The sequence below is a fragment of the Peromyscus californicus genome, unplaced genomic scaffold, assembly GCF_007827085.1.
Source record: "Peromyscus californicus insignis strain IS unplaced genomic scaffold, ASM782708v3 Scaffold_20__1_contigs__length_68692818, whole genome shotgun sequence".
In the NCBI taxonomy this organism is placed as follows: domain Eukaryota; kingdom Metazoa; phylum Chordata; class Mammalia; order Rodentia; family Cricetidae; genus Peromyscus; species Peromyscus californicus.
In genome coordinates this window covers 41,604,888-41,632,343 of record NW_026294503.1, presented here as the reverse complement: position 1 = coordinate 41,632,343, position 27,456 = coordinate 41,604,888, and the positions used below count along the sequence as shown (strand labels likewise).

General features: G+C 51.7%; 2 protein-coding genes and 1 long non-coding RNA gene across 8 annotated transcripts in view; 2 read left to right on the top strand and 1 right to left on the bottom strand.

The window, feature by feature from the left end:
- Arhgap39 (Rho GTPase activating protein 39) overlaps positions 1 to 25,766 on the top strand; it is a 153,828-nt gene extending 128,062 nt beyond the window's left edge. For 5 of the 6 annotated variants that reach the window (XM_052748166.1, XM_052748164.1, XM_052748161.1 and 2 more), the window contains exons 4-12: positions 2,601 to 2,684; positions 9,007 to 10,360; positions 11,206 to 11,767; positions 18,811 to 18,903; positions 21,936 to 22,009; positions 22,616 to 22,815; positions 23,520 to 23,611; positions 24,216 to 24,385; positions 24,526 to 25,766. In XM_052748166.1, coding sequence (XP_052604126.1) covers positions 2,601 to 2,684; positions 9,007 to 10,360; positions 11,206 to 11,767; positions 18,811 to 18,903; positions 21,936 to 22,009; positions 22,616 to 22,815; positions 23,520 to 23,611; positions 24,216 to 24,385; positions 24,526 to 24,720 — 2,824 coding nt within the window. In that variant the 3' untranslated portion in view covers positions 24,721 to 25,766. The remainder of the gene's footprint in view (positions 1 to 2,600; positions 2,685 to 9,006; positions 10,361 to 11,205; positions 11,768 to 18,810; positions 18,904 to 21,935; positions 22,010 to 22,615; positions 22,816 to 23,519; positions 23,612 to 24,215; positions 24,386 to 24,525) is intronic. The other variant, XM_052748167.1, reaches the window with a different exon arrangement.
- Positions 25,595 to 26,902, bottom strand: LOC128116696 (uncharacterized). Its single transcript, XR_008220554.1, has 2 exons — positions 26,753 to 26,902; positions 25,595 to 26,003 (listed from the first exon to the last, which is right to left on the bottom strand). It is a non-coding gene; the product is annotated as an uncharacterized LOC128116696 (long non-coding RNA).
- CUNH8orf82 (chromosome unknown C8orf82 homolog) lies at positions 25,936 to 27,232 on the top strand. Its single transcript, XM_052748201.1, has 3 exons — positions 25,936 to 26,097; positions 26,541 to 26,589; positions 26,787 to 27,232. Exons 1-3 carry the CDS (start codon positions 25,936 to 25,938, stop codon positions 27,230 to 27,232), a joined length of 657 nt encoding a protein of 218 aa, XP_052604161.1.
- Positions 27,233 to 27,456: the final 224 nt, after the last annotated feature.

The window sequence follows — 27,456 nt, the reverse complement described above, 5'->3', positions numbered from 1 at the left end:
TGGAACTCACTCTGTAGACCGGGCTGGCCTTGAACTCTCAGAGGTCTACCTGCCTCTGCCTCCCGAGTGCTGGATTTAAAGGCATGCAACACCATTGCATTGTCTTAATGCTTATCCCAAACTTGCCTTGAACCTCAGTCTCCCAGTTGTTGAAGTTACAAGCATAAACCACTAAGCCCAGATAAATGTGGAGCTTTGGTGGAATAATGCTTGAGATTGAATGTTAAACAGTCAGTTGAAAAGCCAAAACTGTGTGTGTGTGTGTGTGTGTGTGTGTGTGTGTGTGTGTGTGTGTGTGTGTGTGTGTGTGGTGTGTGGTGGTGTCATATGCCTTTAATCCCAGCACTTGGGAGGCAGAGGCAGGCAGATCTCTGTGAGTTCAAGGACAGCCTGGTCTACAGAGTGAGTTCCAGGACAGCCAGGGCTACACAGTTGAAACCCTGTCTACAAAAAAAAAAAAAAAAAAACCACAAAAGCAGAAAAGCCACAGGTGGGTATGTACTTAAGGAAGTAAAGCCTGGCTACAGACCAGCCCTGTGTAACCGTTTGATAGCCCAGGTAGGGAGGTCTCATTTCAGGGCCTTCAGTACCTTGAACCAGGAGGAGTTTGTGAAGACAAAATGGCAGTGGGCCTTCCCAGATGGAAGGACCTCTTCGTAGATCTCTACTGAGCTCTGTGAGGATAGTTTAAGGCACATGATTGAATACAATAAAGGAAGGGTGTTCTTTTTTTGGAATGTAATGAATCTGAAAGAGAGACCAGGCCCATCTTACAACTATAACTCTACACTGGTGGTCTAGCATCTTACAGCCCATCTTGAGGAATTCACACTCCCACCCAGGATGGATATAAGAATCCTAGTGATGCTTTACCTCTGTCTTCAAATGTTCACAGACAGATCTTCAGAGTCAAAATGGAGAGCACTCAAAGTGAAGTGTTAGTTCTGTTTGGTGGGATGAAAATTCTCCAGCATTGTTGGTTCAGAATCCAGTGTCTTGCCTAGATCCAAGGAAGCATACAAGGAAAATTAAGCCATGTCTTCATTCAAATCCAGGCTAAAGTGTGATTTGAGTGATGAATGGGATGTGTGTGAATGGAGTACAGGTCTAAAAAGACATCAAAATAATTTTTTATCCTTCTATAATTTAGCTGTTCATGATTATATGTAATAACTATTTTCCTAATAATGCTGCTCTTCAACTCCCCCCCCCCCCCCCCCCCCCCCCCCCCCCCCACCCCCCCCCCCCCCCCCCCCCCCGGAGCTGAGGACCGAACCCAGGGCCTTGCACTTGCTAGGCAAGTGCTCTACCAATGAGCTAAATCCCCAACCCCTCAACTTTTTAAAAGTAATTTATTTTTATTTTATGTGCATTGGTGTTTTGCCTGCATGTATGTTTATGTGAGGATGCCAGATCCCCTGGAATTGTAGTTGTGAGCTGCCATGTGTGTGCTGGGAATTGAACCCCAAACCTGGGTCCTCTGGAAGAGCAAGCAGTGCTCTTTACTGCTGGGCTATCTCTCCAGCCCCTTGTTCTTTAACCCTTTCAAGTGAAAGCTAGATTACAAGTCTCCATTAATATTACAGTAACTTTTGTTCGGTTGTTTTAGCTTTTCAAGACTGACACCTGAACTGGGTGTGGTGGTGCACACATTTCATTCCAGCACTTGGGAGGCAGAGGCAGAGGGAGCTCAGTGAGTTTGAGGTCAGCCTGGGCCACATAGCGAGTTCCAAACAAGTCAGGGCTACGTGGGGAGGCCCTGTCTCAAAAAATAATAAAGACTGACACTTAATGATGGATTTTATCTTTCGTCCAAACACCGAATCAGCCAATCCCCCTTCTTCTTGGTGCACTGGCTAGCCTTCCAAAACCATGTTACATCCTGGTGGCAAGAATCCACATTGCTATGTCGCCTCTAGCGGGTCTGCTTTCAGCCTTTTGTCACTGAGTGTTATGAAAGCCTGGAGTTTAGTATAGATAATCTTGATCAGAATAAATAAGTTCCTTCTTCTAGACTCCTAAAGCCTCATCTTAATCACAAGCGAGTATTAGTTTGATCACCTGCCTTTGGATAGCTGACCGGGGTAATCACCTCTTTAGGTGTCCGGCTTCAGATATCTCTTGGATGTCTTCATGTCGGCTGTCAGACGGTCATAGTACCCTGCTAAGTCTCTGTAGCATGTCTCCCCTGGTTGTCTGTCATTCCTGGTTGAAACTCTCACTAATCCTATCTCTGGGATTAGTCCCATTCTAGGGCAGGGCTGGTGTCCTGGCCTGCCTGTTCCGTGGCCTCAAGGCAGGCCGCTGTGGCCGTTCATACTCAGAAGAGATGGATATAGGACAGAAGGAAATTCTTGCTTAGACCGTAGAAAGGAACATAGGAGCGTGTGGTGCAGACTTGTAATCCCAGCACTCAGAAGGCAGAAGCAGATGGATCTCTGTGAGTGCCAGGCTGCAGTGTGAGACCCTGTCTGTAACTAAGAGAAGAAGGGAAGGAACACACAAAGTGCCACTCAGCTCGTCTCCGGGGAGGGAGGGCAGCTCTGTGTGCTTGAAGTCCTGCGCTCACACTCGGCTCTGTTTTGTTTTGCTGTGTTTAGTTGTTCACCGCCGGGTGTGCTCCTGGAGAAGGACTATGAAGTTTACCGGGACTACAGTGCTGACGGCCAGCTCCTTCACTACAGGTAGACCTGCCTGATGTCGGACGCACCTGGCCGCTGAGCTGAGTGTTCCTGGGTGGGCTGGCGATGAAATAGCTGGAGCAGAGTCTGGTTGAGCAAGACGTAATAGGAGCACCAGGAGAGGCTGTAAAGAACACCAGCACCATGGGTGTGGGCAGAGGACACTCAGAATTGCCCTAACTTCACTGGGAATTCCATTTTGGAAGAACCTTGGTGCTCTCCTCAGCCTGTGGCAGAAGCATGAGGTGTGAGGGATCCTTAATGTGTGTTCCACCCCTGTGCAATACTGGTCACATATTTGAGAACACTTACCAGGCCCAGTCAGGCAACCCAAGGTGGTCATAGGGAGGAAGCAGCTTCTGGCTTCTCGGCCCCAAGTCCTCAAACAGAAAGGTAGCAGCCACCTATAGCCTTCTTTGTTGGTGACTGTTTTTCCCTGAGGGTGGTCAGAGTCCTTATCGCAGAGCACCAGGAACAGCATGGGTACTGGGGAAGAAGTTGAACAACGTGAGAGGCCTCGAGAGTTTAGCCCATTGGTTCGTTTCCTAAGTAGAGACAGATGTGGAAGAGAATCGGTCTGCCCTGGTCCTTAACGTAGCCATGCAACTAAAGGTGTGTTCCAGGTCTCGCTGGGCTTCATTTTCCCCTCAGCAGTACAGGTCTGGTAGATACTTATCTGCATGGGGACAAATCAAATCTCAGCTCTGGCCACCAGGCTTGAGACTCTCCATGACCCTTCAAACACTGTAGTGGGCCAAAGAGCTGCACTCTTTATGGCAGATGTGCCCATCTAACCTTTGGTTGGCAAGCACTGCCACAATCCTGCCACCCCCGGGGAGCTATTACCCCTCAAAATCAGGGGGCTGCTTCATTAGTCATGTGCCCATCACCATCTGCAAATAAATACCTGTAGCGCTTTCAGGGAAGCAGGTACCCCTTACAGCCACAAGTCCCAGGAGACAGAAGAGGCTCTCTAGGCCTTTCTGGATATCTTAGGTATGGGTGACAGATGGGAGAAGCAAGCCCACTCAGGGGTCCTTCCACCCATCAGTCCCCACATTAGCAGTTCAGCTACTCTCAGCCCTATCAAAACGCATCAGCCACACTAGCTGACATGACCAGCCTCTGCAAAGGCCTAAAGGCCCTCCTCAAAGTCCTCCAGCTGTTTGCCCCCAGGTTTCCAGCCCTGTCAGCTACTGTCTGTGTTGCATTTTTCATTGCCCTTGACGGTCACTCCCTTTTCCCTGCTACCAATGATATCATTGGAGATTTCTTTTAGAACCCCATATGGTCTCCCAGGTAGACCTGGACAGCACAGAGCCAACAGCTACATTTCTAAACCAGGAGGACTCTCTGGGCTCTGCTGCATTCCAGTGACCAGCCCAGGGTACTGATGTCTGATACAGCCTGGAAATTGTCCTTTCCCTCAGCAGGGGAGATCGTCTGATCTCAGGTACCGGCTGGAGGCAGCTTCACACAAGGCAGCCCAGCCTTCCCCTTATTGTATTGCTTTTCTATCTGTCCAGACCGTGGGAATGAGTCCACCCAAATCTAACTGAATGAACATGTGAGTTTGTTGGGCTTACTTACAGGAGTATAAGATACCCAGAATATGTGCATCACTGCAAAGTCCTACCATGTCATGAATGATGACTTCATGGAAGGTGCATCATTGAGCCCCACACACATCCTATATATTCTGACATTTCCTAAGATCCCTTGCAGTAGGAGGGGCACACAGAAAAGAGCAACGGGAGGTATGGTTGGGATTCCAGGACAGAGTCCTATGACCCTCCCATTACTCCTACTAGGGATTATTAATAGTCCTGTTACGGACCCTATGCCCCCCCCCCCAAAAAAAGGGTACCATTCCCATATATCAACCTTTCACTGTATTGTTCTACTTATTCCATTGCTGTGGCTACCAAGCCATTGTTACTCTACTCCAAGACCATAACGGAATAATCATGAATGCCAACAAGGAAAAGCCACACTCAACATCCATTCTGTTATTGTTGCCCCATCACTGAGACCTTGGCACAAACACCAGTGACATCTGGAGAAGAGGTGGGATCACAAGAGAATATTGGTGTTTTTGCAAGAGCCCTAGAGCCAGAGGTTTGCTTTTGTGGGATCTCTGTGACTTGGGTGACTGAATACCTCTTAAGAAGGCTAGAAAAAGGGTCAGACCTCACCCAGAGATGCACTTGATCCTCTCTGCTGAGAATGCATCCTCATCTGATCATCTTGGCTCCAGAGAAAGGGAATTTGCTGTCCTTAGAGCCTGTACAACACACAGGTATGGGCAGAGTCACTCAGTTCTAGAAGTTCCAAATGATTCTTGGATAGTGAGTTCCCCTGAGAAAGGCTTCCTCCAGGCCAAGGTATCACCCCACCTGGCTGGGCAGGGAGAGAGTAGAACCAGTGACCCAACTGGCACTAACCCTGATGACCTGCAGCAAGAATTGCTGCAGAAGACAGGAGCCAGCGGGCTGCACTCTGGCCTTAGAGGGAGCCCAGTACTTCCTCTCACAAGCTGTCCTGCACAGCACAGATCAGCACGACCTGGAATGGCAAGAAATCCAGGCACTTGTGAAACCAATTATGAAGGAGGTCAGAGCTGACCAACCCCTAGGCAGTGAAGCTGCCCACAGTTCAAGAGAAAGTGAATGCAGTATTTTCTGCTTCCTGGGTGCAGAAAGCTTGCTAGCTTGCTCCTGGCCCAGGAATAGCAGTTGCAGTTAGAAGTGCCCAGTGTGTGCCATTGTCCTACTGCTTAGCGCCTCAGTCTGTGGCTCTTGTCTTTCTGATCCTCATCTCAGCACCAGCTTTGGGTTTCTTACAAAGAGAAGTCACAGAGAGGGGAACACAGGGGGAGAGAAACAGCAGTTCTAGAAAGGAAAGGTAGCAGAATGTGGGGGCAGTGTGAAGGAATGGCATCTTGCAAGCCAATACCCATTTACAACATGGACATTCAAGAATGGGCATTGAAAAGATGGGAACACAGAGAGTTCAGCCTTTGAGGTAGAAAAACTATAATTACAGGTGAGAAGCAGCAGAAGCACTGAGGTCTTCGGAGAAGGAACCTGCCTAAGAGCAGGTCTATCCTCCTGAGGGCCAAAGACAGGGCTAAGCCCTCAGCAGGGAAGTCCAGGTGCTCCTGGAGGCCTGCACCAAGACAGCAGTGGAATCCTTGGTGGCCAACCCATGCTGGAAAAGAGGAGGCCTGGACAGTGGTATTGTTTTCTACCTGGATTTTCTTCACAGTTACAAACTTTGGTGCCAGATTTTACCTCTGAAATTGCAGCATGAGGTCTAGGGGCCACACAGGCTGCTGCACTTGTAGCTGCTCCCTACTTCTTGTGGGCTTCATACTGCCATATCCACTTAGGCGATCCTAAGGGAGCTCTTTCAGCTTTGGTTTCTTGTGTAGTCAGGGCACCTGAGCCCAGGTGCTGCACTCAACAGAGTTATCGCTGGAGCTAGGCAAGAGGTAAAGAGGAAGAAAGGCCAGAGTTATCTGTGCCACTAATGTGGAGGTTAGCTAAGCTCAGGTGGACACTGTGAATGTTGTATGGGGAGGCCACAGACATCCTGTGAAGCCTAAGCAGGGCTGTGTGCAGCAGAGATATTGGGGATGCTCAAATAGCCTCAAGGATGTGGAGACAAAGTCAGAAGGTGGTTTAGCATCGTGATGTATTGGGCCTGGTCATGATGTAAGGCCCAAGACTGAGGAGGGTCAAAGCAGTGACGAATGCAAAGCATGTGACTGCAGAAAGGCCCAATCGGGCTCAGCTTAGGAGTGCTCCAGCTTCATGTGACCATGAAGCTGTGGATTTGGTGAGGCCTGGGGACAGGAATAAAGTATCTGAGATCCAGGTGTGGTCTGTTCTCTAAAGGAAGCCTCTTCCATCTGTAACATAGTCTTGCATGGCACTTGGCTTATACTGAGGATGCATCTAGACTCCAAGGACGTTCTTGGGCACAGTGCACATAGCACTGCCTACCTGGTGGAAGGCAGACCCACATAATTGCCTGTTTGTTCTCTGACATCTTGGCCAACCAGTGATCAGGACAGAATGCATTATCAACCCACAGACCTTTCTTCTACTCATGAGTCTCCTAACACTTGTTCCTATCTCTGGAAACTCAGAGTAGAAACCACAGGAATGTGAGCCTTTCCTGAGCCAGTCAGTCCTGAGATCTCACCTTGCCACAAGCGGACAACCACAGAGTTGGATCATGATTTTGTGAGTGGGCCTGTGTCTGGCACTCTTGAGTAGCCAAAGCCCCTCTTCACCTGTGTTATTCAGCTTTCTACGGCCCCCACGTTGGAACACCAAAATATAATTGTTTTTACTCTTTTGGGGGGCCCGCCACCCAGCTCCCAAATAAATCACACATGGAGGCTTATTCTTAATTATAAATGCCCAATCTTAGCTTGGCTTGTTTCTTGCCAGCTTTTCTTAAATTATCCCATCTACCTTTTGCCTCTGGGCTTTTTCCTTACTTCTGTATATTTTACTTTCACTCTTACTCTGTGGCTTGTGCCAGCTGAGTGCCTGGTCCCTAGCATCCTCTCCTCCTCTTCTTGCTCCTCCTTTCTTCTCCCAGACTTCTTCTATCTACCCTCTCTGCCTGCCAGCTCTGCCTATTTCTCTCTCCTGCCTCACTATTGGCCATTAAACTCTTTATTAGATCATCAGGTGTTTTAGACAGGCAAAGTAACAGAGCTTCACACAGTTAAATAAAGGCAACATAGAAGAATGTAACACGTCTTTGCATCATTTAACAAATGTTCCAGAGCATAAGCAAATGTAACACACCTTAAAATAATATTCTACAACAACCTGCCTCTGCTGGTAGGTGTGGTCTTATCCATATGAACCCAGAGTCACAGACTAGAACCAGAACAGATGGCTGTGGATGCTTGGACGTCCCCTTTCATAAGACACTAGCTTTCCTTAGACTGACTTTTACCCTAGGATAGCTGTAGAAGCTCAGCCAAACCCATGGAATACTCAGGAGTCATCAGAGATATGCTGAGCAGTGAGATCTGGGGACTGGCTTTGGATGTATTCACTATGCCTCTGCCAAACCACCAAGACTAACAGTCTTTGAGGAGCTCCTGGGACTGGAGGACAGGGTCAGTGCTCTCTCCCAGATTTCTGCAATGCCAGGAGGAGAGGGTAACCAGTGCATAAGCCATCCCCATTGCACAAGCCCAGCCTCAGTCAGCTCAGGCACAAGTAGGATACTGGGCTTAGAAGAATGGATTTGAAACTGACATGGAAGCCTCCTTCCTGATGACTATCTCTTATAGAATCCAGAAGTCCTGTGCAATCTGCCAAGGGAGAGAAACAAGTAAACCTACCCAGCTGCCAAGCCTGGAATATATCCCCAGTAGTGCAATAGTCAAACTTTATATGTCTTAGGGGTAACCAGCAGCCATCTAATTAGACATAAGGCCTGCTCAACAGTAGGGAATTCATGCCTGGTACTGTTAAGCTGGCCAACTGGGGGTGAGAGATTAGAACTCGTGAAAACTGTGTGGTGCGTGGTGAGTTGTGACTGGAGTCCCAGAAGAGGAGGAATAAAGTAAACGTGATATTTGAAATCACAATAGCTGGTTTTCAAAAAGCCATGCGAGATTATCCGGTGACAATCAAAAGGTGCGGAACTCCTAGTCAGAGGGTCATACCTCTGCAGTCTAGGGAAGAACAGGAACCTCTTTCGTGGAACACTGCTCTAGGTCCAGCTTCTTGCTACTTCAAGCATAGCCCTGAGGTGCAGGGCCCTTCCTGACCTCAGGCCTGTGGGACAGGACATACGTGAGCATTGTGTCTGATGTCCCTAGGGGCAGTGCCACCCACTTCATTAGTAAGCAAAAGACATTCTGAAGATGCCAGATACCCACTGTGATCTTGCTGGTGAGGGACCAGGATTGAAGCATTATGACTTTTGTGAGTGCCCTTGACCTGATACAGGTATTCGTAGGGAGATGAGGGAAAAACAAGTATGTTTCTGTCATAGTGATTGGGAGACCAAAGCAAGGGAGAATCACAGGAGCCTTCTACCGAAACCGGGCCTTGTTGTGCTCGTGTGGTATGGTGCTGGGCTCTTCTGACACCTGAGCCATTGTCTGGCAGCTCCAGAAGCAGCTCTCTGCCTAGTACTAGATTGAGCAAGAAACAGCTCTAAGGTGGAAGACCTCTAGAAACAGCACAAGATCATTCCAAAAGGAGGAAGATGCTGGGAAACTCTCAGGCTGGATGGTGGGGTTGGACTTAACTCTGCCAATAACTGGGTGTCGCTCTCCACGCAGGACCTCTTCACTGCGATGGAACTCTGGTAACAAGGAACGCATGCTCATCAAGGTTGCTGACCGTGAACCCAGCTTCCTCACTCCCCAAGGCAATGGCTATCCCTCAGACAGCCAGCTGGGGGGGTCTCACCGCAGACCCTCGGGCAGCCAGCATTCCCCTAGCCTGCAGACCTTTGTCCCTGACACTGATGGCACTGTCTTCTTTCCGGAGAGGCGGCCCTCACCCTTTCTAAGGAGGGCTGAGCTCTCTGGAAACTGTTCACCCCTGCTGATGCAACCCCGTAAGCCCTCCAGTGACTCACAGCCCTCCTCCCCACGCTATGGCTATGAGCCCCCACTCTATGAGGAGCCTCCAGTGGAATACCAAGCCCCCATTTATGATGAACCCCCCATGGATGTGCAGTTTGAAGCCAACAGCCCCTACCAGACTGGCTCACCACAGAGGTCACCAGGCCGAAAGCCCCACGCATTCCTGCAAACTACTAAACAGACCCCAACGTCCCCCTGCCAACAGCTGATGCGCACCAAGCAGAAGTGCCCAGAGCGCTTTCTGAGCCTGGAATATAGTCCTGTAGGCAAGGAGTACGTACGGCAGCTGGTGTATGTGGAACAGGCAGGCTCCAGCCCCAAGCTTAGAGCTGGGCCCAGACACAAGTATGCACCCAACCCAGGTGGTGGCACCTACTCTCTGCAGCCTAGCCCCTGCCTGCTGAGAGACCAGCGCCTGGGGGTCAGGTCTGGAGACTATAGCACCATGGAAGGGCCTGAGTCACGCCCAAGCCAACCACCCACACCACTGCCCCAAGCCCAGGAGGATGCCATGTCCTGGTCCAGTCAGCAGGACACCATGTCTTCCACAGGCTACTCCCCAGGCACTCGTAAGAGGAAGAACAGAAAGCCCTCTCTGTGCCAAGTCCCTAGCACCTCTTCCACTGATGGTCCTGGAGACCTGCTAGGAGAGCAGCCTCTGACTGAAGAGCGTTCTCCATGCAGGTCCAGCCTTACCCCAGTAAAGGCTGAGGCAGACCTAGTGCGAGGCACACCTGAGCCCTTCCTGGCGCAGGCCCGGCTGGCCTGGGAAGCACAGCAGGCCCATTTCCACATGAAGCAGAGGGGCAGCTGGGACTCCCAGCAAGATGGCTCTGGGTATGAGAGTGACGGCGCTGTGCCACTGCCCATGCCTGGGCCCGTGGTGCGAGCATTCAGTGAGGACGAGGCGCTGGCACAACAAGACAGCAAGCACTGGAAGCGGAGCACCTTTGAGAAGCTGGGCTTCCCCCAGATCCTGCTGGAAAAAAGTATCTCTGTGCAGACCAACCTGGCCTCGCCGGAGCCTTACCTCCACCCCTCACAGGTGAGGGCACAGGGTAGGGTGGATGGGATCTCTGGGCCCACCAGACCTCAGGTCATCACAGGGCAGAATCCATGGCATGGGTGTGACCTTTGGAGGTTTTAGAACCCTAGTCTAAGGCCCCGTGACCAGTTGTCAGGGAGGGCACAACTGTAGGATGCCACACAAGGCTTGAGGGCAGAGTTCCATGACTCTGCCCTCTGGAATCCTGGCACTGATATTCTCCATCTTGCTTCAGACTGACTCCATTATCCATGCTGGTCTTCTGCTCCTGCCCAGCAGCACCAGAGCCTACAGAGGGTGGAGTTAGAACCCAGAGGCCTCCTCAAGATGGTGTGACAGGTTTATCTCTACCCACTGGGGACGGCTTCAGTAATTTCTGAGCAGCAGCTGTCTTGGGTCCCCATATGGCTTCTGAGACCTACTCTAGGCTGTGGGGAAACAGAATAATCAGGGACAAAGCTACCCTTAATAAGAGGATGGGCTCTGGTCATATAGGCAAAGGGAGGGACCTATAGGGTCAAACCCCAGACAAGTGATAAAAGAACCAGGTCCTCCAGCACTAGGGTCACAGGGTCATGCAGAGGTAGGAATGGGGCTGGTAGCTTAGTAACTTTGCCTATAGGAGGTGGATGCTAGCCGTCCTTAAAGGTGTCGAGGTGGTACTCCCATCTAAGATGTCATGTACCTCCCTCACCCAGTCAGGTTTCCTGAGCCTCTTGGTCATGTCTGCTGAGCAAGCTGAGACTCACCTGGCTGGCTCACACCTCTTAGGGCTATAGTCCTGCTGGGCCTGTTTGCCTGCCCAGCCCACCCTCTGATGGCCCAGTCCCATTTGTCCTTCCCAGTCTGAGGACCTTGGTGCCTGTGCGCAGTTTGAGAGCAGCCGGCAGAACCGCAATGCAGTGCCCAGCTCCAGCTGCGTCTTCCCCACATTCACACTGCGGAAGCCCTCCTCCGAGACGGACATCGAAAACTGGGCCTCCAAGCACTTCAACAAGCACACCCAGGGTCTATTCCGGCGGAAGGTGTCCATAGCCAACATGCTGGCCTGGAGCAGCGAATCCATCAAGAAACCCATGATCGTGACCAGTGACCGGCATGTGAAGAAAGAGGCCTGTGAAATCTTCAAGCTAATCCAAATGTACATGGGCGACAGACGGGCCAAGGCAGACCCACTGCACGTGGCCCTGGAGATTGCCACCAAAGGCTGGAGTGCACAGGGCCTACGGGATGAGCTGTACATCCAGCTATGCCGGCAAACCACAGAGAACTTCCGCCTGGAGAGCCTGGCCCGTGGCTGGGAGCTCATGGCCATCTGCCTGGCCTTCTTCCCACCTACCCCCAAGTTCCACTCCTACCTAGAGGGCTATATCTACCGGCATATGGACCCCGTTAATGACACCAAAGGTAAGGCCCAGCATGTGGGACCCTCAGTACCCCAGCTTTGCTGCTGCTAAATGAAGTTAAGGGCTATGGAGAGGGCTCCTAGCCATGCTGGGTAACACCGGCCAGTTCCAAGAAGATATACAGTCCCCTGGAAGACCCTAGACCCCTTTTCCTCTGCTTTGTGGGCAACCTCAGAGAATCCTACCTGAACTCTGAGAAGAGCCCAGGCAGGCCTGGCAGAAATAAGACGTAGAGCCTTGTGTATCCACTCTGCTCCAAACCTACCATGGCTAGGGGCAGGCATTATCAAGCTCCTGTGCCCTTACTACACTCGATTTTGTTATCCTGTTGTTAGAGAAGATGCCTGGAGAGACTCAGGCCATCTTCTGTGTAGGGTCTGGGCCAATGGCCTAAGCAAGGAAGAGCATAGTGACCAGGATGTGCCACCAAGCTCCAGCCCACATGCCCATCACACAAGTCTGGGAGTTCAACCAGCTCGTGGCCATTATGAGCTGAGTTGGCCTGTGAGGCAGAAGGTGGTACAATCATAGATCTCCTGCTTGCCCATAGCTGCCTGGGGCCAAGTACCAGGTCCCCAGAGATATGCCATGGTTGTGTCAGCTGGGTAGTTGGTCTGAGCCCTGGGCTAGCTAGAGTGGCTACACAGCAGAACATAGGTAGCTGGGTGGCCATCTTCCACCTCAGCAGTTGTTAAGTACCTGTGTAATACAGCCACAGAACTGATGTCTAAATGTACACCCACATGCTCACACACACACATGCTTGCATGCTCGATCACACAGTGCCGTACATTGCTCCCTGGGAGGAAAAGAGTCTATCTTGGCCTAGAAACTGAGGTACTGTTCAGGGCCTCTAAGCCTTGTCCCCAGCAGGTATGGGGAAAGCAGTTTTCATAATGCTGTGGGGTTAATGTACTGCATGGCTTGAGCAGCGTCCTGGAGAAGGTGTGCAAAGCATAGGTACCATGCAGTACCTCAGCCAGTTGTGAGTGAAATTTCGGAATCCATGTGATTTCTGCCCCAGGCATGCTCTTTTCGGAATAGGTACTGGCAGATGTGTAGCTTGGCACATGGTCTATGTTCCCATACTTACACTGAGGACTAAAATCAGTTTCCAAGCAGCTTGGGACTACCATAGGCTTTAGTGAGGAACTCAAGAACCCCAGTCTTTGGTCCTCTTAAGCCTTTCTAGAAGTAGGAGGAATCCTGGGAGCTGTGTTTTGTTGACCTCATAGGTCGCTTCCTTGTCCTCTTCTAATCAATTTGAGCTCTAGGCTATGAAGATGTGTCTTCACTTCCTAGTGCAGTATGAGGCCCACAAACACAAAAGAGAGAACTTGAGTGAGATAGTGAGCAAATGAAGATTGGGAGATGGTCAGAGGCCTAGGAATCCCTCGGTCAGCTAGCCAGGAAGAATGTAACTGGGCTATTTCTGTAGGACCCCCTGGGATGCTGCCCTTCACACAGATGCCTCTTTCCCAGTGTGTTAGACCCATACTGTCCTGGCTTACACAAAAGAAGGAAATGGATTTAGCCTGGGGTCTGTGGCTTAACAGCACCCCATTTAAGGCCCATAAAGCCTTACCTCTGGACTCTAAATGATAAGCAACCAGCAGGTGCCTTGCATCTAGGCTGTGGGGCCTGAGCTGCTCTCACTGTCAACACCCTCATCTCCATCCCTGGGTTGCCTCAGGTTAACCTATGTAGAGCTGTGCTTGGCCTGGAGCCCAGAAGAGGCCTCTACATACAAGCTGGTCAGCCCTTTTCAACAGGCCTAAACAGCATTGTTCAAGAACATGGGTCCTAGCCAGGCACCTATAATGCCAGCACTCAGGAGGCAGAGACAGAATTGAATTGTTTTGTTTTGTTGTTTGTTTGTTTGTATGTTTGAGACAGGGTTTCTCTGTGTAGCCCTTACCATCCTGGAACTTACTATGTAGACCAGGCTGACCTTGAACTCAGAGATTTGCCTGCCTCTGCCTCCCAAGTGCTAGGATTAAAGGCATGCGCCACCACTGCCAGGCTGCTACTCCATATATTTTTAAGTAATTTATTTTTATTTTACGTGCATTGGTATTTTGCCTATATGTATGTCTGTGTGATCTATGCTGAATCTCCTAGAACTGGAGTTACAGACAGTTGTAAGCTGCCATGTGGGTGCTGGGAATTGAACCTGAGCCCTCTGGAAAAGCAGCCTGCTCTCCTAAACTCTGAGCCATATTTCCAGCCCTTGTTACTCCATAGTTTTAAGAAAGATGGGGGCCGGGCAGTGGTGGCACACACCTTTAATCCCAGTACTCAGGAGGCAGAGGCAGGTGGATCTCTGTGAGTTCGAGGCCAGCCTGGGCTACCAAGGGAGCTCCAGGAAAGGCGCAAAGGTACACAGAGAAACCCTGTCTTGAAAAAAAAAAGAAAGAAAGATGGGTTTGGGAATTTAGCTCCGTGGTAGAGTGCTTGCCTATCAAGCGCAAGGCCCTGGGTTCGGTCCTCAGCTCCGGAAAAAAAAGAAAGAAAGGAAGATTTTCCAGTGTCTAGCTAAAGACGGTGAAAAGCTGTCTATGGTGGTACATGCCTGTAATTTCAGCTCTTGGAAGGCTGAGACAGGAGAATCATAAATTTAAGATCAACATAGTAACTCTAGCATAGTTAAAAGCTACATGGCAAGACACAATCCCCAAAACAACAAGACATGAGCAGGGTCTGGAAAGGTGGCTCAGTGCTTAAGAGTGTATAGTGTTCTTGCAGAGTTCCCAAGTTGGATTCCTACCACCCACATTTGGTGGCTCCTAACCAACCATAACTCCAGTTCTAGGGGACCTGATGCTTCTGGCCTCTGCCCTTTTTGGACACACACACACACCTTTAAAAAAAGGTCTTTAAATTTAGACCTTGTCTTATTCTGCTGTGAAGAGACATCATGACCAAGGCAACTCTTTTTTTTTTTTTTTTAAAGATTTATTTATTCGTGCCGGGCGGTGGTGGCGCACACCTTTAATCCCAGCACTCGGGAGGCAGAGCCAGGCGGATCTCTGTGAGTTCAAGGCCAGCCTGGACTACCAAGTGAGTTCCAGGAAAGGCGCAAAGCTACACAGAGAAACCCTGTCTCGGGAAAAAAAAAAAAAAAAAGATTTATTTATTCATTATGTATACAGTGTTCTGCCTGCATGTATACCTTTATGACAGAAGAGGACACCAGATCTCATTATAGGTGGTTGTGAGCCACCATGTGGGTTCTGGGAACTGAACTCAGGACCTCTGGAAGAGCAGCCAGTGCTCCCAACCTCTGAGCCATCTCTCCAGCCCCTAAGGCAACTCTCCAAAGGAAAGTATTTCCGTGCTCCCTGTCACACTGATGATGACTAGACCTCTGAAACTGATTAGTGAAGAAGAAGAAGAAGAGGAAGAAGAGCAGCGTGTTGGAGGGCCTCCCACCTCTAGCTTGTTCCAGGTCTGGAGTAATCAAGTCTGGCCTGTGTGAGGTAGATGGTAATCTATGAACATCACAGAGGTCCCAGAAACCGTCCCACTCAAAAGCAGGTCAGCTTTCCTCAGAGGTGGAAGAGCTAGTCAGTGAAGAAAGGGAGGTCTTTCTTGAATAGTGCTGAGAAGAACTGAGCTTTCAAACACGGAAGAAAGTAATCCCAACCTTCATTTTGCATTATATAAAAAATTAGCTCAAAATGGGTCATAAACCAGACAGACATGATGGCACATTCATTTAATCCTAGCACTCAGGGGCCAGAGCAAGATGGATCTCTAAGCCAGCCTGGTCTAGAGAGGGATTTCCAGGATAGCCAAGACTACATAAAGACACCCTGTCTCAAGAAATTAAAAAAAGGGCTGGAGAGATGGCTCAGAGGTTAAGGGCACTGACTGCTCCTCCAAAGGTCCTGAGTTCAATTCCCAGCAACCACATGGTGGCTCACAACCATCTGCAATGAGATCTGGTGCCCTCTTCTGGCCTGCAGGGATGTGTGCAGGCAGAATACTGTATACATAATAAATAAATAAATCTTTAAAAAAAAAAAAAAGAAATTAAAAAAAAAAAAGTCATGAACCAAAGCATAAAACTCCAAACTATAAAACTTCCAACATAGGAGAAAGTCTTTGTCTTCCTGGATTAGGCAGTAACTTTTAAATAATACCAAAAACACCGTCCATTGGAAAATTGAACTATCAAAATTAAATGTCAGCCGGGCGGTGGTGGCGCACGCCTTTAATCCCAGCACTCGGGAGGCAGAGCCAGGCGGATCTCTGTGAGTTCGAGGCCAGCCTGGGCTACCAAGTGAGTCCCAGGAAAGGCGCAAAACTACACAGAGAAACCCTGTCTCGAAAAACCAAAAAAAAAAAAAAAAAAAAAAAAAAAAAAAAAAAAAAAAAAATTAAATGTCCAATGAGATATTGTTAAGAGAACGAGGAGCTTAAGTGTAGCTCGGTGGTAGAGCATGTGAGTCTCTGAGCTCAGTCCTCAGCATCTTGCCCCTAAGAGAGGCGGGGAAGCCAGTTATACTGGCTGCAGACAGAGAGCAGAAGCCATGCAGACTGATTTATATGGTTACGAGTTAAAGTGTAAGCATTAGTATGAACTCATATGTACTCTAAAAAGACACAGTTCAATAACTGCAAAAGGGTTTATAGAGACATATGTGCACATAGGGGCCAGTGGACATGTATTCGCTGCTCTGTCAGCTGAGAGACCCTTAGAAGCAAGGATAATTTAATAGCAACAAGCATACATTACACCCATTTTTCTGGTTTCTAAATATAATTTTTCATTATAAGAAACCATAGTTCTGGGGCTGGAGGAATGGTTCAGTGGTTAAGAGCACTGGCTGATCTAGAGGTCCTGAGTTCAATTCCCAGCAACCACATGGTGGCTCACAACCATCTATAATGGGATCTTAATCTCTTCTGACCTGCAGCTGTACAGACAGACAGACAGCACTCATACATAAAAAAAAAAAGTAAATTTAAGAAAAGAAAAAGGAAGAAAAGAATAGTCCTTTTGAAAAATGGTTGATTTCATCCTAGTGTGGAGGATGTATAAGGTGGCTGGGGTGCCAGCACATGTCTATAAATCTCAGCACAGAGAAGGCTTGAGGCTGGAGGATCTTGAGTTTGAGGTCAGCCTGGAGCTATACAGCAAGGGCTCAAAAATTCAAGACCTCGGGCTGGAGAGATGGCTCAGAGGTTAAGAGCACCGACTGCTCTTCCAGAGGTCCTGAGTTCAATTCCCAGCACCCACATGGTGGCTCACAACCATCTGTAATGAGATCTGGCGCCCTCTTCCATATACATAATAAATAAATAAATCTTTAAAAAATTCAAGACCTCAAAAATTCAAGGACGTGTTCACATTCAAACCACGATGAGCTCTCATATGAAAACTTTAGGATTCTGAAGTTTAGTATTTTAGAATTTAAAATACTAGTAAATGGAAATATCTGTAGTTTGAATGAGAATACTTGGTGCTCAGTAGATAGTATTGTTTGGGGGAGCTTAAGAGGTATGGCCTTGCTGGAGGAAGTATGTCTGTGAGTTGGGCTTGCCTGTTCCTGCCACCATGGCTTTGATATATCATCATGGATTCTAAACCTCTGTAACCACAGGCTCCAACAAATTATTACTTTTGTGGTCAGAAAAAAAAAAATTCAAGGGCTGCAGTTACAGCTCAGTGCAAAACACTTGCCTAGTATTCACAAGGCTGTGGGTTCTGTCCCTAGCACCCAAAGTTAATAAAAAGGAAATATGTATAGCCATGCCTGGTAGTGTAGTCTTAGATCAAGTTACTCAGGATGCTAAGGCAAAATCAAGAGTTCAAGGCCAACTGTACCAATTTAAGTAAGATCTTATCACAAAAAGTAAAAGAGGCCAGGTGGTGGTAGCACACACCTTTAATCCCAGCACTCAGGAGGCAGAGGCAGGGGGATTTCTGAGTTCGAGGCAAACCTGGTCTACAGAGAGAGTTCCAGGACAGCCAGAGTTACACAGAGAAACCCTGTCTTGAAAAACCAAAACCAAGGGGCTGGAGAGATGGCTCAGCTGTTAAGAGCATTGGCTGCTCTTCTAGGGGACCAGGGTTCAATTCCCAGCACCCTCATGGCAGCTCACAAATGTCTGTAGCTCCAGTTCCAGGGGATCTGACACCCTCACACAGACATGCATGCAGGAAAAACACCAATGCACATAAAATAAAAATAAACTCTTAAAAAACAAAAGGAAAAAAAAAACCTGTCTCAAAAAACAAAACAAGCAAACAAGAAAGTAAAAGAGGCCGAGAGAGGCCGGGCAGTGGTGGTGCACACCTTTAATCCCAGCAGAGGCAGGCGGATCTTTGCGAGTTCAAGGTCAGCCTGGTCTACAGAGTGTGTTCCAGGACAACCAGGGCTGTTACAAGAGAAACCCTGTCTTGAAAAAATCAAAATAAAAAAAAGTAAAAGAGGGCTAGACCTGTCACTCAGTGTTCGAGTGCCTGCCTAGCCTGCACTGAACCTCTGTGTTCAATCACCAGTATTGACAATGGAGGCATGGGGAGGGAGAGAAAGGAGCTCTTCAGGAACATGAGCCTGATGAAAACTTGCCAGTGGTAAAGCATAAACAAAAGTATGAAATAAATATCCTTAACACATTCCTTCCTCATGACTGACCTCCAAAGAATACATGAAGGGAGAAGGGGGAGAAGGTCATTTCCCAGCGCAGAGCTGACAGGCATGACCTCAGCCCAGTGGCAATCCAGTCACCGCCGTTGTTCACCCATTTCTGTTGACTTTGTAGTAGGTGGGTCTGTGGAGCAAACGCAAGCTCAGGAGCCCAGGCCCAAAATTTGTCAACACCTCCTCTCCCCGATCAGTGAGTCCCTCCGCCCTCTGTTCATCTAACTCCAGAGATGCCCCAGCCTCCTGGCCCCAGAGACACGTGGCCATCAGCTTGATGGGACAGACCCCAGCAGGCCCAGGGGCCTTCTTGCCACCAAGTGTAGGAACCACATGGGCAGTGGTTTCTGGCTTGTGTCCTGTGGTCCTCACGGTTCTGTTTGCTCCCCAGTGACACAGCACATAAAAGAGCTTCTGGAAAGGAACAGTAAGAAGAAGTCCAAACTGAGAAAGAAACCCAAGCCTTATGTTGAAGAGCCAGATGGTAGGGCCTCTGCAGCCTGGGCGCTGCCTCTGCACCGCTCTGCTCTCCAGCCATGGCCGCCTGGCCTTCTCTAACCGCTTCTGGGCTGGGGGAGGGACACTAACCTCAGGCTTGGGGCCTCCCAAGCCAGCAAAAATGACCCTAGAGAAACGGTGCGTGCCCCGCACCTCTTCTGGCAGTACCCAGGACAATCCACAACTTGCCTCTTGGTGGACTAACCTGTGACGGCCTGGAGTCACCCCCAGGTGAGTGAGTGGGCCTGTCACTGGGGTGAGGCCCACAGGTGGAGGAGCTGGTTGTCCTGTGGCAAGTGCCTCCCTAGTGCTGTCCTCTAGCCTAGTACCTCTTTGGGACAGGGGAGCCCACTCTAGTATGGTCAGAGAATCTTCCCTCTCCCGTGGTGGCCCCAGCAAAGCCTTCTGAAGTCCACAGTTTCTCTGCCGTCTTCCACCAGCATCCTTCTTGCTCTTCCCGTGAGCCCTGTCTCAGGACCACTCTGCTCAGCTGAACTCCAGGGAAGGCTGTGACTCCCTGTCTAGAGCTCTCAATTCTGCACTGCCATTTCTTGACAAGGCCTCAAGGCAGCTCTGGCCGTCCTGCACCAACTCTGTTCGAGCTGCTTCCTCCAGGCCAAGGGGTGCAGTGTCTGGAACCCTTGTCTGCTGTCCTTTGCCCTACTCTTCATGATGCTCTTGCCTACTGTATGCCACCCACTGGAACCCAGGGACAAGGCCAGGAGCTTTCTGTAGGTGAGGTCGGTCTGTTAGGACAAACTGGGCCAGCCAGAAGCTGCAGAGAGAGCATGATGACCCTTGCAGCCTAGGCCAGGATGACATCTGTAGGGCTGGAAATTTGTCCTTGCTTGGGGCCTCCCAGGCTGCCCTAGCAGCCTGTGCTCAGACTGCTCCTGGGGATAGTAGGTGGGAAGAGTTATGAGACCCTGCTTGCCTAACCACCAGGAGCATGGGAGCTGCATGGATGTCAACCATTTGGGAGCTGTGGGCAACAGGTAGGGTCAAGTTCTTGTGGAACTTTGAGCAGAACTGGGCAGAGCCCTGGAGCTCAGACTATGTCAGGTAGAGAACCAGAGCATACTTTCCCTGGACCATGCCGGGTAAGCAACAGCAGACACAACAAACCTTGGGCACACCCAGCAGTGTTTGAGGCTTATAGCCTACCAACTCCCACTACAATGGTAAAAACTCTGGAGTGCTGCTCCTAAGTCTATGGTAAGCCGTTCCTCACACATAAAACTGTTTACCTGCAGCCTGGTGGAGGTTCTTGCCGGGGTTCAACAAGGCTAGACTGGGGGCCCAGAGCAGACCTCCTCTTACAAGTAAGGTCTCTATGAGATGATGCAATGACACTGGCTGACCGGCTTAGACACTCAGCACAGAGCAGAAATCACGGACAGCTTCCTAGACTCCAGCCACGTGTGCACAGCCTCAGTCCTGGTCTGCCTGCTATCGCCACAATGCCAGCAACTGTCTGCTTACCACTGGCTCCCAGGCTTCCATGAGACAGGCGCTATCTCAGGCTAGCCTACAGAGAGGCAAGCCCAGAGAGGTTCCTTCATACCCACTACCAGCTGAGAGGTGGTCTGAGTAGAGGTTCTTCTGGTCCTGAGCAAGTATCAGATGAGGGCCCTTTGTATTCTCCCTCAGGGCAGCACTGAGTGGGCAGGTAGGAGTGGGTAGGTTTACGACCCTTCCCTTCCGCTGCTCTCAGACCTCATCTGCTGAGCGGAGTCAGGTCTGGGGAAGCACTTCAGCGTTCTCCATCCTTTAAAACAGGGCAGCCTCACAGCAATCATGAAGGGCAGGATACACTATCTAGGTAGCTGAGAACAAAAACCAAGGTGATCTGCCTTGGTCTGTGGATCACTTGACCTGGGGCAGATTATCCAAAACTTAAATGTCTGAGAAATTTATAATTATTTTGGTTAGAAAAGACCCCATTTACAGATGTGAATAAAACTTTTGTGATAAAGGGTTCTCATGGGCCAAAATATACTTATGGGATAAATATACTTATATGTATAATTATAACATATATAAGTATATGTTTATATCCCTTTATAAGTTGGGGGATCTAAGGACCTCTCCAAGACCTCAGATGTCCCTAAGAAACTGTCTCCTTTCAAAGGCAGAGGTACTCCCAATCACAGGCTTCATTGACCCCAGCAGGTAGCAAGCTGGGGGTCACAGAGGCAGGACCTTCCGGAAGCACGCAGCTGGTGACTGGTCTGTCCATGACTCCTTGTTCTGTCACCTGCCTCCCTCATTTCCTGGGACCAGATGGACGACACATGACATCATCTTCCATTCTAGTCTGTCACCTACCAACACTCCAGTGGCACCAGCTCCTGCAGGGCATGAGACTCAGAAAGCTTCCTACCTTTAGAGAGGAAGCCAGGCTTCGGCCCTGCCATTGTCTTACCCTCCTGTTAGATAACGTGCTGGCACAGAACACTGGCGTCTTCTACAAGCTGTCTTTCTCTAAGAGCCAAGCTTTGGCCACTCTCTCCCTGACACTCTGCCTCCAACTTCACTCCCTCCCTGAGGAAGCCAGGGCTGCTGGAGAACTGCCTTTCCCCAGTGCTGGCCAACAGCACCAAATGCTACATCCAGAAGCCTCTTCCCCTGGGTCCAGGGACACCCAAAGGTCTTGCTAGGGTCACCTAAGGAGGAAAGGAAGTAGGGTTGAAGGCCTTAGACCCAGGGTGTGCTCTTCTTTACCTATGACTCCTTACAGGGAAGCAGCTTTGTTCCCAACCTGTTTGTCCTAGGTGGCTATAGGAAGGCTAGCAGAGGGATTTCTCCTACCCTACCCTAGCTCCTAGAGGTGGAGGATGTGCCCCTTGCCTCTCCTCTTGGGTCTCTGCTCTGAAAGACTGTGCCTGTGAGAGTGTGGGCTACTGTGTAGCTCGGGTGGGCGAGAGGCTGGCCACGTCCCAGAGCCCTACAGTTGCTGTTCTCAGCCCCTGGGTCCCACGTGTCCACCCCGGCTGACTGTAACCCTTTCTCTTCCAGGGGTGGCAATAAGCACCTATGCGAAGTACTGTTACCACAAACTGCAGAAGGCAGCGCTCACTGGGGCCAAGAAGGTACAGATGCTTCTGGGAGAAGCAGGCTAGGGCATGTGGCTCTCCTGCAGACCACACAGAAGCCTGATGGAGGAACAGTGAGGCTCAGGAGAGCACTGGCTGGCAGAGTGCCCCAGCCTGTGGTAGTGGCTGGCTAGGAAGGCTTACACCTGCGCTTCCCACAGTCTCTTTCCCTTCCAGGGCCCCTGACCCATGCCTGGGCCTCCAGCTGAGGAGCAGTGCAAACGGGTACACATCCTAGACAGGGCATCAGATAGCCTCCCTGAGTAAGGTACTCCATCCACCTGAGTACCACACTCAGCCTCCCAGAGCCTGGGATAGCATCCTGGCTGCACTGCCCCCTAAGAACTCCTGGCATGGTGAAAGGCAGCAGTCAGGCACTGCCATATGCAAGCCCGTGGTGGGGACCCTCACCCTCCACCTTTCTACATAGCCATGGTTTGGGGTGTTGCAGATGGCCTGATGGGAGACACCCCACCTTAGTGACTTGGATTAGGGTCTGGGTTGGCCCTGGTTCTTGTTGGGCCAAGGCCCAGAGTTAGGGAGAAGAGATGAAAGGAGGAGGCTAGACCACAACAGGACCTGATTGCTGGGCTGTCTTCACAGGGCCTGAAGAAACCCAACGTGGAGGAAATACGGCATGCCAAGAACGCAGTGTTCAGCCCATCCATGTTCGGCAGTGCACTGCAGGAGGTCATGAGCATGCAGAAAGAGCGCTACCCTGACAGGCAGCTGCCCTGGGTACAGACGCGGCTCTCCGAGGAGGTGCTGGCGCTCAACGGTGACCAGACAGAGGGCATCTTCAGGTGCCTTGCCAATCCCAGACTGTGGGTGGGGAAAGAGAGCACAGTGGTGGGTTCACTATATATCTCTACTATCAGGGACCATAAAGCCTAGAGGCCATGCACCCAAAGAGACAAGACAGTATCCCATCCATAGGGGGCAAGTTGCCTGTGTCACTGCCCAAAATAGCAGCATGGCCAACCAGAGACAGCCAGTAGGGGTCCAGAGTGACCCGGATACCAGCAAGGACATCACCTTTGATTAGAGCCTCAAAGCTGGCATTGAAGCTGGCCAGGCAGCTCAGCATCCCCAGTTCTTCATCCTGTGTGAACAGGGATGTGACAGACCGTGCCCTGGGGTGGCACTTGCCTATGCACTATCAGCCACTGTAATGACTTACCTGTTGGGACCAGGGATGCTCAAGCCCCCAAAGGATAAGTAGGGAAGCCAAGGGCTGCAAGTTTGGGCTTTAGTGGCCGACAGAGGGAGACAGCTGCACAGGGAAACCAGCAGAGTCCCTGAAGGGAGAAGGCCCCAAGAGAATCCCACACCACTGACCCAGGTGCATGGGGCAGGATGCCCCCAAAAGAGCAACCAAGTCCTGAGTCATCCCACCCTCCATGAGAGAATTAATCAGGGTGGTAGGACCTTGAACCTTCCCACACTCCAGGCTTCAGCACTGGGGCAAGATGATCTCCTCTAGTCTGACACTTGCCCTATGCTCTAGGGTCCCTGGTGACATTGATGAGGTGAATGCCCTGAAGTTGCAGGTGGACCAGTGGAAGGTGCCTACAGGCCTGGAGGACCCCCACGTCCCTGGTGAGCCCCAAACATACTTAACAGCCGGGCAGGTGTTGGCTTGCATGCATATCCCAGAAAGTAGGTCACCATTCAGGCCAGGATCCCTGTCTAGTCATCCACCTCAGGATCACCCTATGGCCTTGTCCCTCTGCCCTTCTATAGCTGCATCTCACCATCCTTTCACCCCTGGAACCTACCTCCAGAAGCATTCTCTTAGTGAAGTGATGTCTCTCCATCACTTCTAGACATCCACCCACTGGACATGCCAGTGTTCTTGATGCACCCAGGGTTCTGCCCCTCCAGAGCAGCCCAACCCCCAGCTCTTGGGGCATTTTCAGCCAGCTCCTTCAGCAGCTGCACAGCCCTTCTGAGAAATTCTATTTTGTAGTCATTGTGGACCTACATACACCTAAACCACCAAGATTGATCCCAGGTCCTCCAGCAGCTAATGTCTCTGGGATCTGGGCTCCGTCTCAACAACTTTGGCCAGGGGGGCCCTTTCCAGCCTGCTCTATACCCTGGCACACACTACACACACCCTGCATCTCTGGATGTGGCCTCTGGTAGATGCTTGACTTAGGGGCCCTCAGACTATAGCCATCTAAGCCACTCCTGCCCTCAGCATCGCTGCTAAAGCTGTGGTATCGGGAACTGGAGGAGCCCTTGATTCCTCACGAATTCTACGAACAATGCATTGCGCACTACGAGAGCCCGGAGGCTGCAGTGGCCGTGGTGCACTCGCTACCGCGCATCAACCGTATGGTGCTGTGCTACCTCATTCGCTTCCTCCAGGTATGCATGCTCTGCCCCCGATGCCACGCCAATGCCCACCTTTCACCCTACCCAACCTGCCTTCCCTGCTAACCCCTTAGTAGCCACGCCCACCCTCCACTCTGCTCTCCTCCTCTCCCTTCTCCGCTCCCCCCACTTAGGTGTTCGTGCAGCCAGCCAACGTAGCCATCACCAAAATGGACGTCAGCAACTTGGCCATGGTGATGGCACCCAACTGCCTGCGCTGCCAGTCGGATGACCCACGCGTCATCTTTGAGAACACACGAAAGGAGATGTCCTTTCTGCGAGTGCTCATTCAGCATCTAGATACCAGCTTCATGGAAGGCGTTCTATAGCACGCGGGCTACGGACACCAGCTAGGGTGACACCCGGGGAGGTGGGAGGGAAGGCCCCAGCGCGAGGCAGCATGCCAAGCCCCGCCAGACGCCCGCCCTGCCCCGCCCCAGACCCTCCTGGGCAAAGCAGCCGCGCCATATCTCGCGGCCAGTTCCTGCGGGCACCGGCTTGCCCCGCCGGCCGCAGGCCAGCCCCGAGAAGTGCCTTCTGTTTGCCGGAGCCGAGCGACACTGCCCTCCTGGTCGGCCGAAGCACATGCCGCGTTGCTCAGGGCAACACGACCTCGTCCCCTCTCCAGGGCAGTCTGCCACCGAGGCACTCTAGCCCTGACCCCTCCTACCCTAGTCTAGAGGCCTCTGGCCCGGGCCTGAAGGAGACTTAGAGGCGCTCTAGAGAGCTGTGCTGGCCACCACTAGGACGCAGTCCCATCGACCTAATGCCTAATAGGTCTTTGTGCAAGGGGAGGCCCCACACCAAAGCCCTCTGGGGTGGGGCCAGGGCCAGGCAGGCGTTCTTGGGGCGGGTGGGGGAGGGTGAGAGGTTTTTTTGTTTTCGTTTTGGGTTTTTGTTTTTGGTGTGAGTCCAGAATCTAACCCGCACCCAGCCTACTTGTGTATAAAGATATAAATAGAACGACAGATGTCAGAATTAAGTTTGCTAAGGACATAGTTTTAACCAGATGCTATTTATCTCTTGAACTGCCATTGCCGTCCTCTCGCTGAGCAAGTTACCACCATCCTTTGACCTCACGGCCTCTGACCAAACTCCACACCCGGGCGGCGTGCGGATGGGACCTGGACTCGTCCGCGTTTTCCATTCTGGAATCTGAGTTCCAACAGTTGTCAAACTTAATTTCTCCCGTTTATATATATATATATATTTTTAGAGTTGTTTTTATTTATTAAAAACAAAAGTCCCGCCTTGCCGAGGCCCGTAGCCCTCTGGGGCGGATCCTGGACCTCTTCGGCGTCCGCAGGCGCTCCCTCCGACGTGTGGACAGAGGTGACAGCGCTCGGTGTGAATAAAGTTCAAATGCACACTCACAGCCTGTGCCTCGGTTACTTCGACGCAGGGAAGGGCGGGGTGGGGGCGGGGTCCACCCTGTGGCTCCTCCCCGGGGCGGGGCTGCCCCGCCCCGCCGAACACGTGCTACCGCCGGAACCCAAAGCACCAGGCGCTGGACCGTCTATGTGACCTGTTTCCGGTGTGGAAGGATGTGGCCTCCTTGCAGGTCACTGCGCAACTTGGCTCCAGCCTTGGCGAGGTCGCAGGGAGCTCGGGCCTGCAGTGGGGACGAACGTGTCTCCTACACACAGGGCCAAAGCCCGGAGCCCAGAACCCGCGAGTATTTCTACTACGTGGATCACCAGGGCCAGGTGTGCCTGGCGCCCGACAGAGGGAGGGGTCCTGAGGGAGCTGGAGAGCCGGCCTCGGGCGGGGAAGAGTTCTAGGGCCGAAACCTAGGAGTAGGTGCTACTGTGGTGTTGAACCTGACTTCCCAGCCCAGGCTGGAGCCCGAAAGCCCAGAGGCAGCCGCTTGCACGCCCTCGCAGCCCCGCCCCACGCTAGCTTCCTAGCACCGATCCCTGAGCTGAATGCTCGCTCGCGGTCGCTGGAGAGCAGCGGGAGTCAGGCCGGCTTTAAAAGGGGGGAGAGGGGGTGCAGCGCTGGAAACCTGTACGTCGGTGTGAGCAAAGTCTGCAGGGCCCTTCCACACGCCCCTTGAACACGGTATGCAGGAAAGCAAGAACAGCGACACAATACTGGGCTCAGGGCTTTCTTTTCAGGACTTACTGTCCACTGTCCCTTCTGTCTGCAGCTTTTCCTGGATGACTCCAAAATGAAGAACTTTGTCACCTGCTTCAAAGGTACTGCTCGCTGCACTGCTCCCTCATGCCCCTCTCCCTCCGCCCTTCACAGCCTCCAGCTCCCCCACTCCGCAGGCAGCCCCCACCCTCTGGGGGGCCGGGCAGCCCCATGCCACTGCTGGCGTGCCCGGGAAGAGGAGCCTGTCTGGGAAGCTGTGCTCACCGAGCGTGTACAGTCGCGCCCTTTGTTCCCACAGACCTGCAGTTCCTGGTCACCTTCTTCTCCCGTCTGAGACCTAACCAGAGCGGGCGCTACGAGGCCTCCTTCCCCTTCCTCTCTCTCTGCGGCAGGGAGCGTAACTTCCTGCGCTGCGAAGACCGGCCCGTGGTCTTCACGCACCTGCTGGCCGCCGACAGCGCGTCCCCTCGCCTGTCCTACTGCGGCGGCGCCGAGGCCCTGGCCGTACCCTTTGAGCCGGCTCGCTTGCTCCCCCTGGCGGCCAACGGGCGCCTGTACCACCCGGCGCCGGCGCGCGCGGGCGGCGTGGGCCTAGTGCGCTCGGCCCTGGCCTTCGAGCTCAGTGCCTGCTTCGAGTACGGGTCTGGCTCCCCCGCGGTCCCCTCTCACGTGCACTGGCAAGGGCGCCGCATCGCCCTAACTATGGATCTGGCCCCGCTGCTGCCCACTGCCCCGCCGCCCTGAGCCTCCGGCTGGCTGAGACTGGGTGGGGAGGGTTAAGGCAAATACTGGGCTTTGTAGTACTCGCAGGTTACCCCCCCCCCACCCCGGTCCCAGCGCTCTAGGTCGACCCAGATGTCCCCTGTCACCTGCCGGTGACTGAGTGCGCGTGCGCGCAGAGGCGCTTTGGGCTTCCTGAGGCTGGCGCTGTCCAAGGTTCTGGTGCGGCCCTGCTATCCTCGGTCCCT

Coding starts and splice junctions, on each gene's coding strand:
- CUNH8orf82 (XM_052748201.1), top strand. CDS start 25,936: ATGTGGCCTCCTTGCAGGTCACTGCGCAACTTGGCTCCAGCCTTGGCG. Junction 26,098..26,540: donor ACGTGGATCACCAGGGCCAG/GTGTGCCTGGCG, acceptor TTCTGTCTGCAG/CTTTTCCTGGATGACTCCAA. Junction 26,590..26,786: donor CTTTGTCACCTGCTTCAAAG/GTACTGCTCGCT, acceptor TTGTTCCCACAG/ACCTGCAGTTCCTGGTCACC.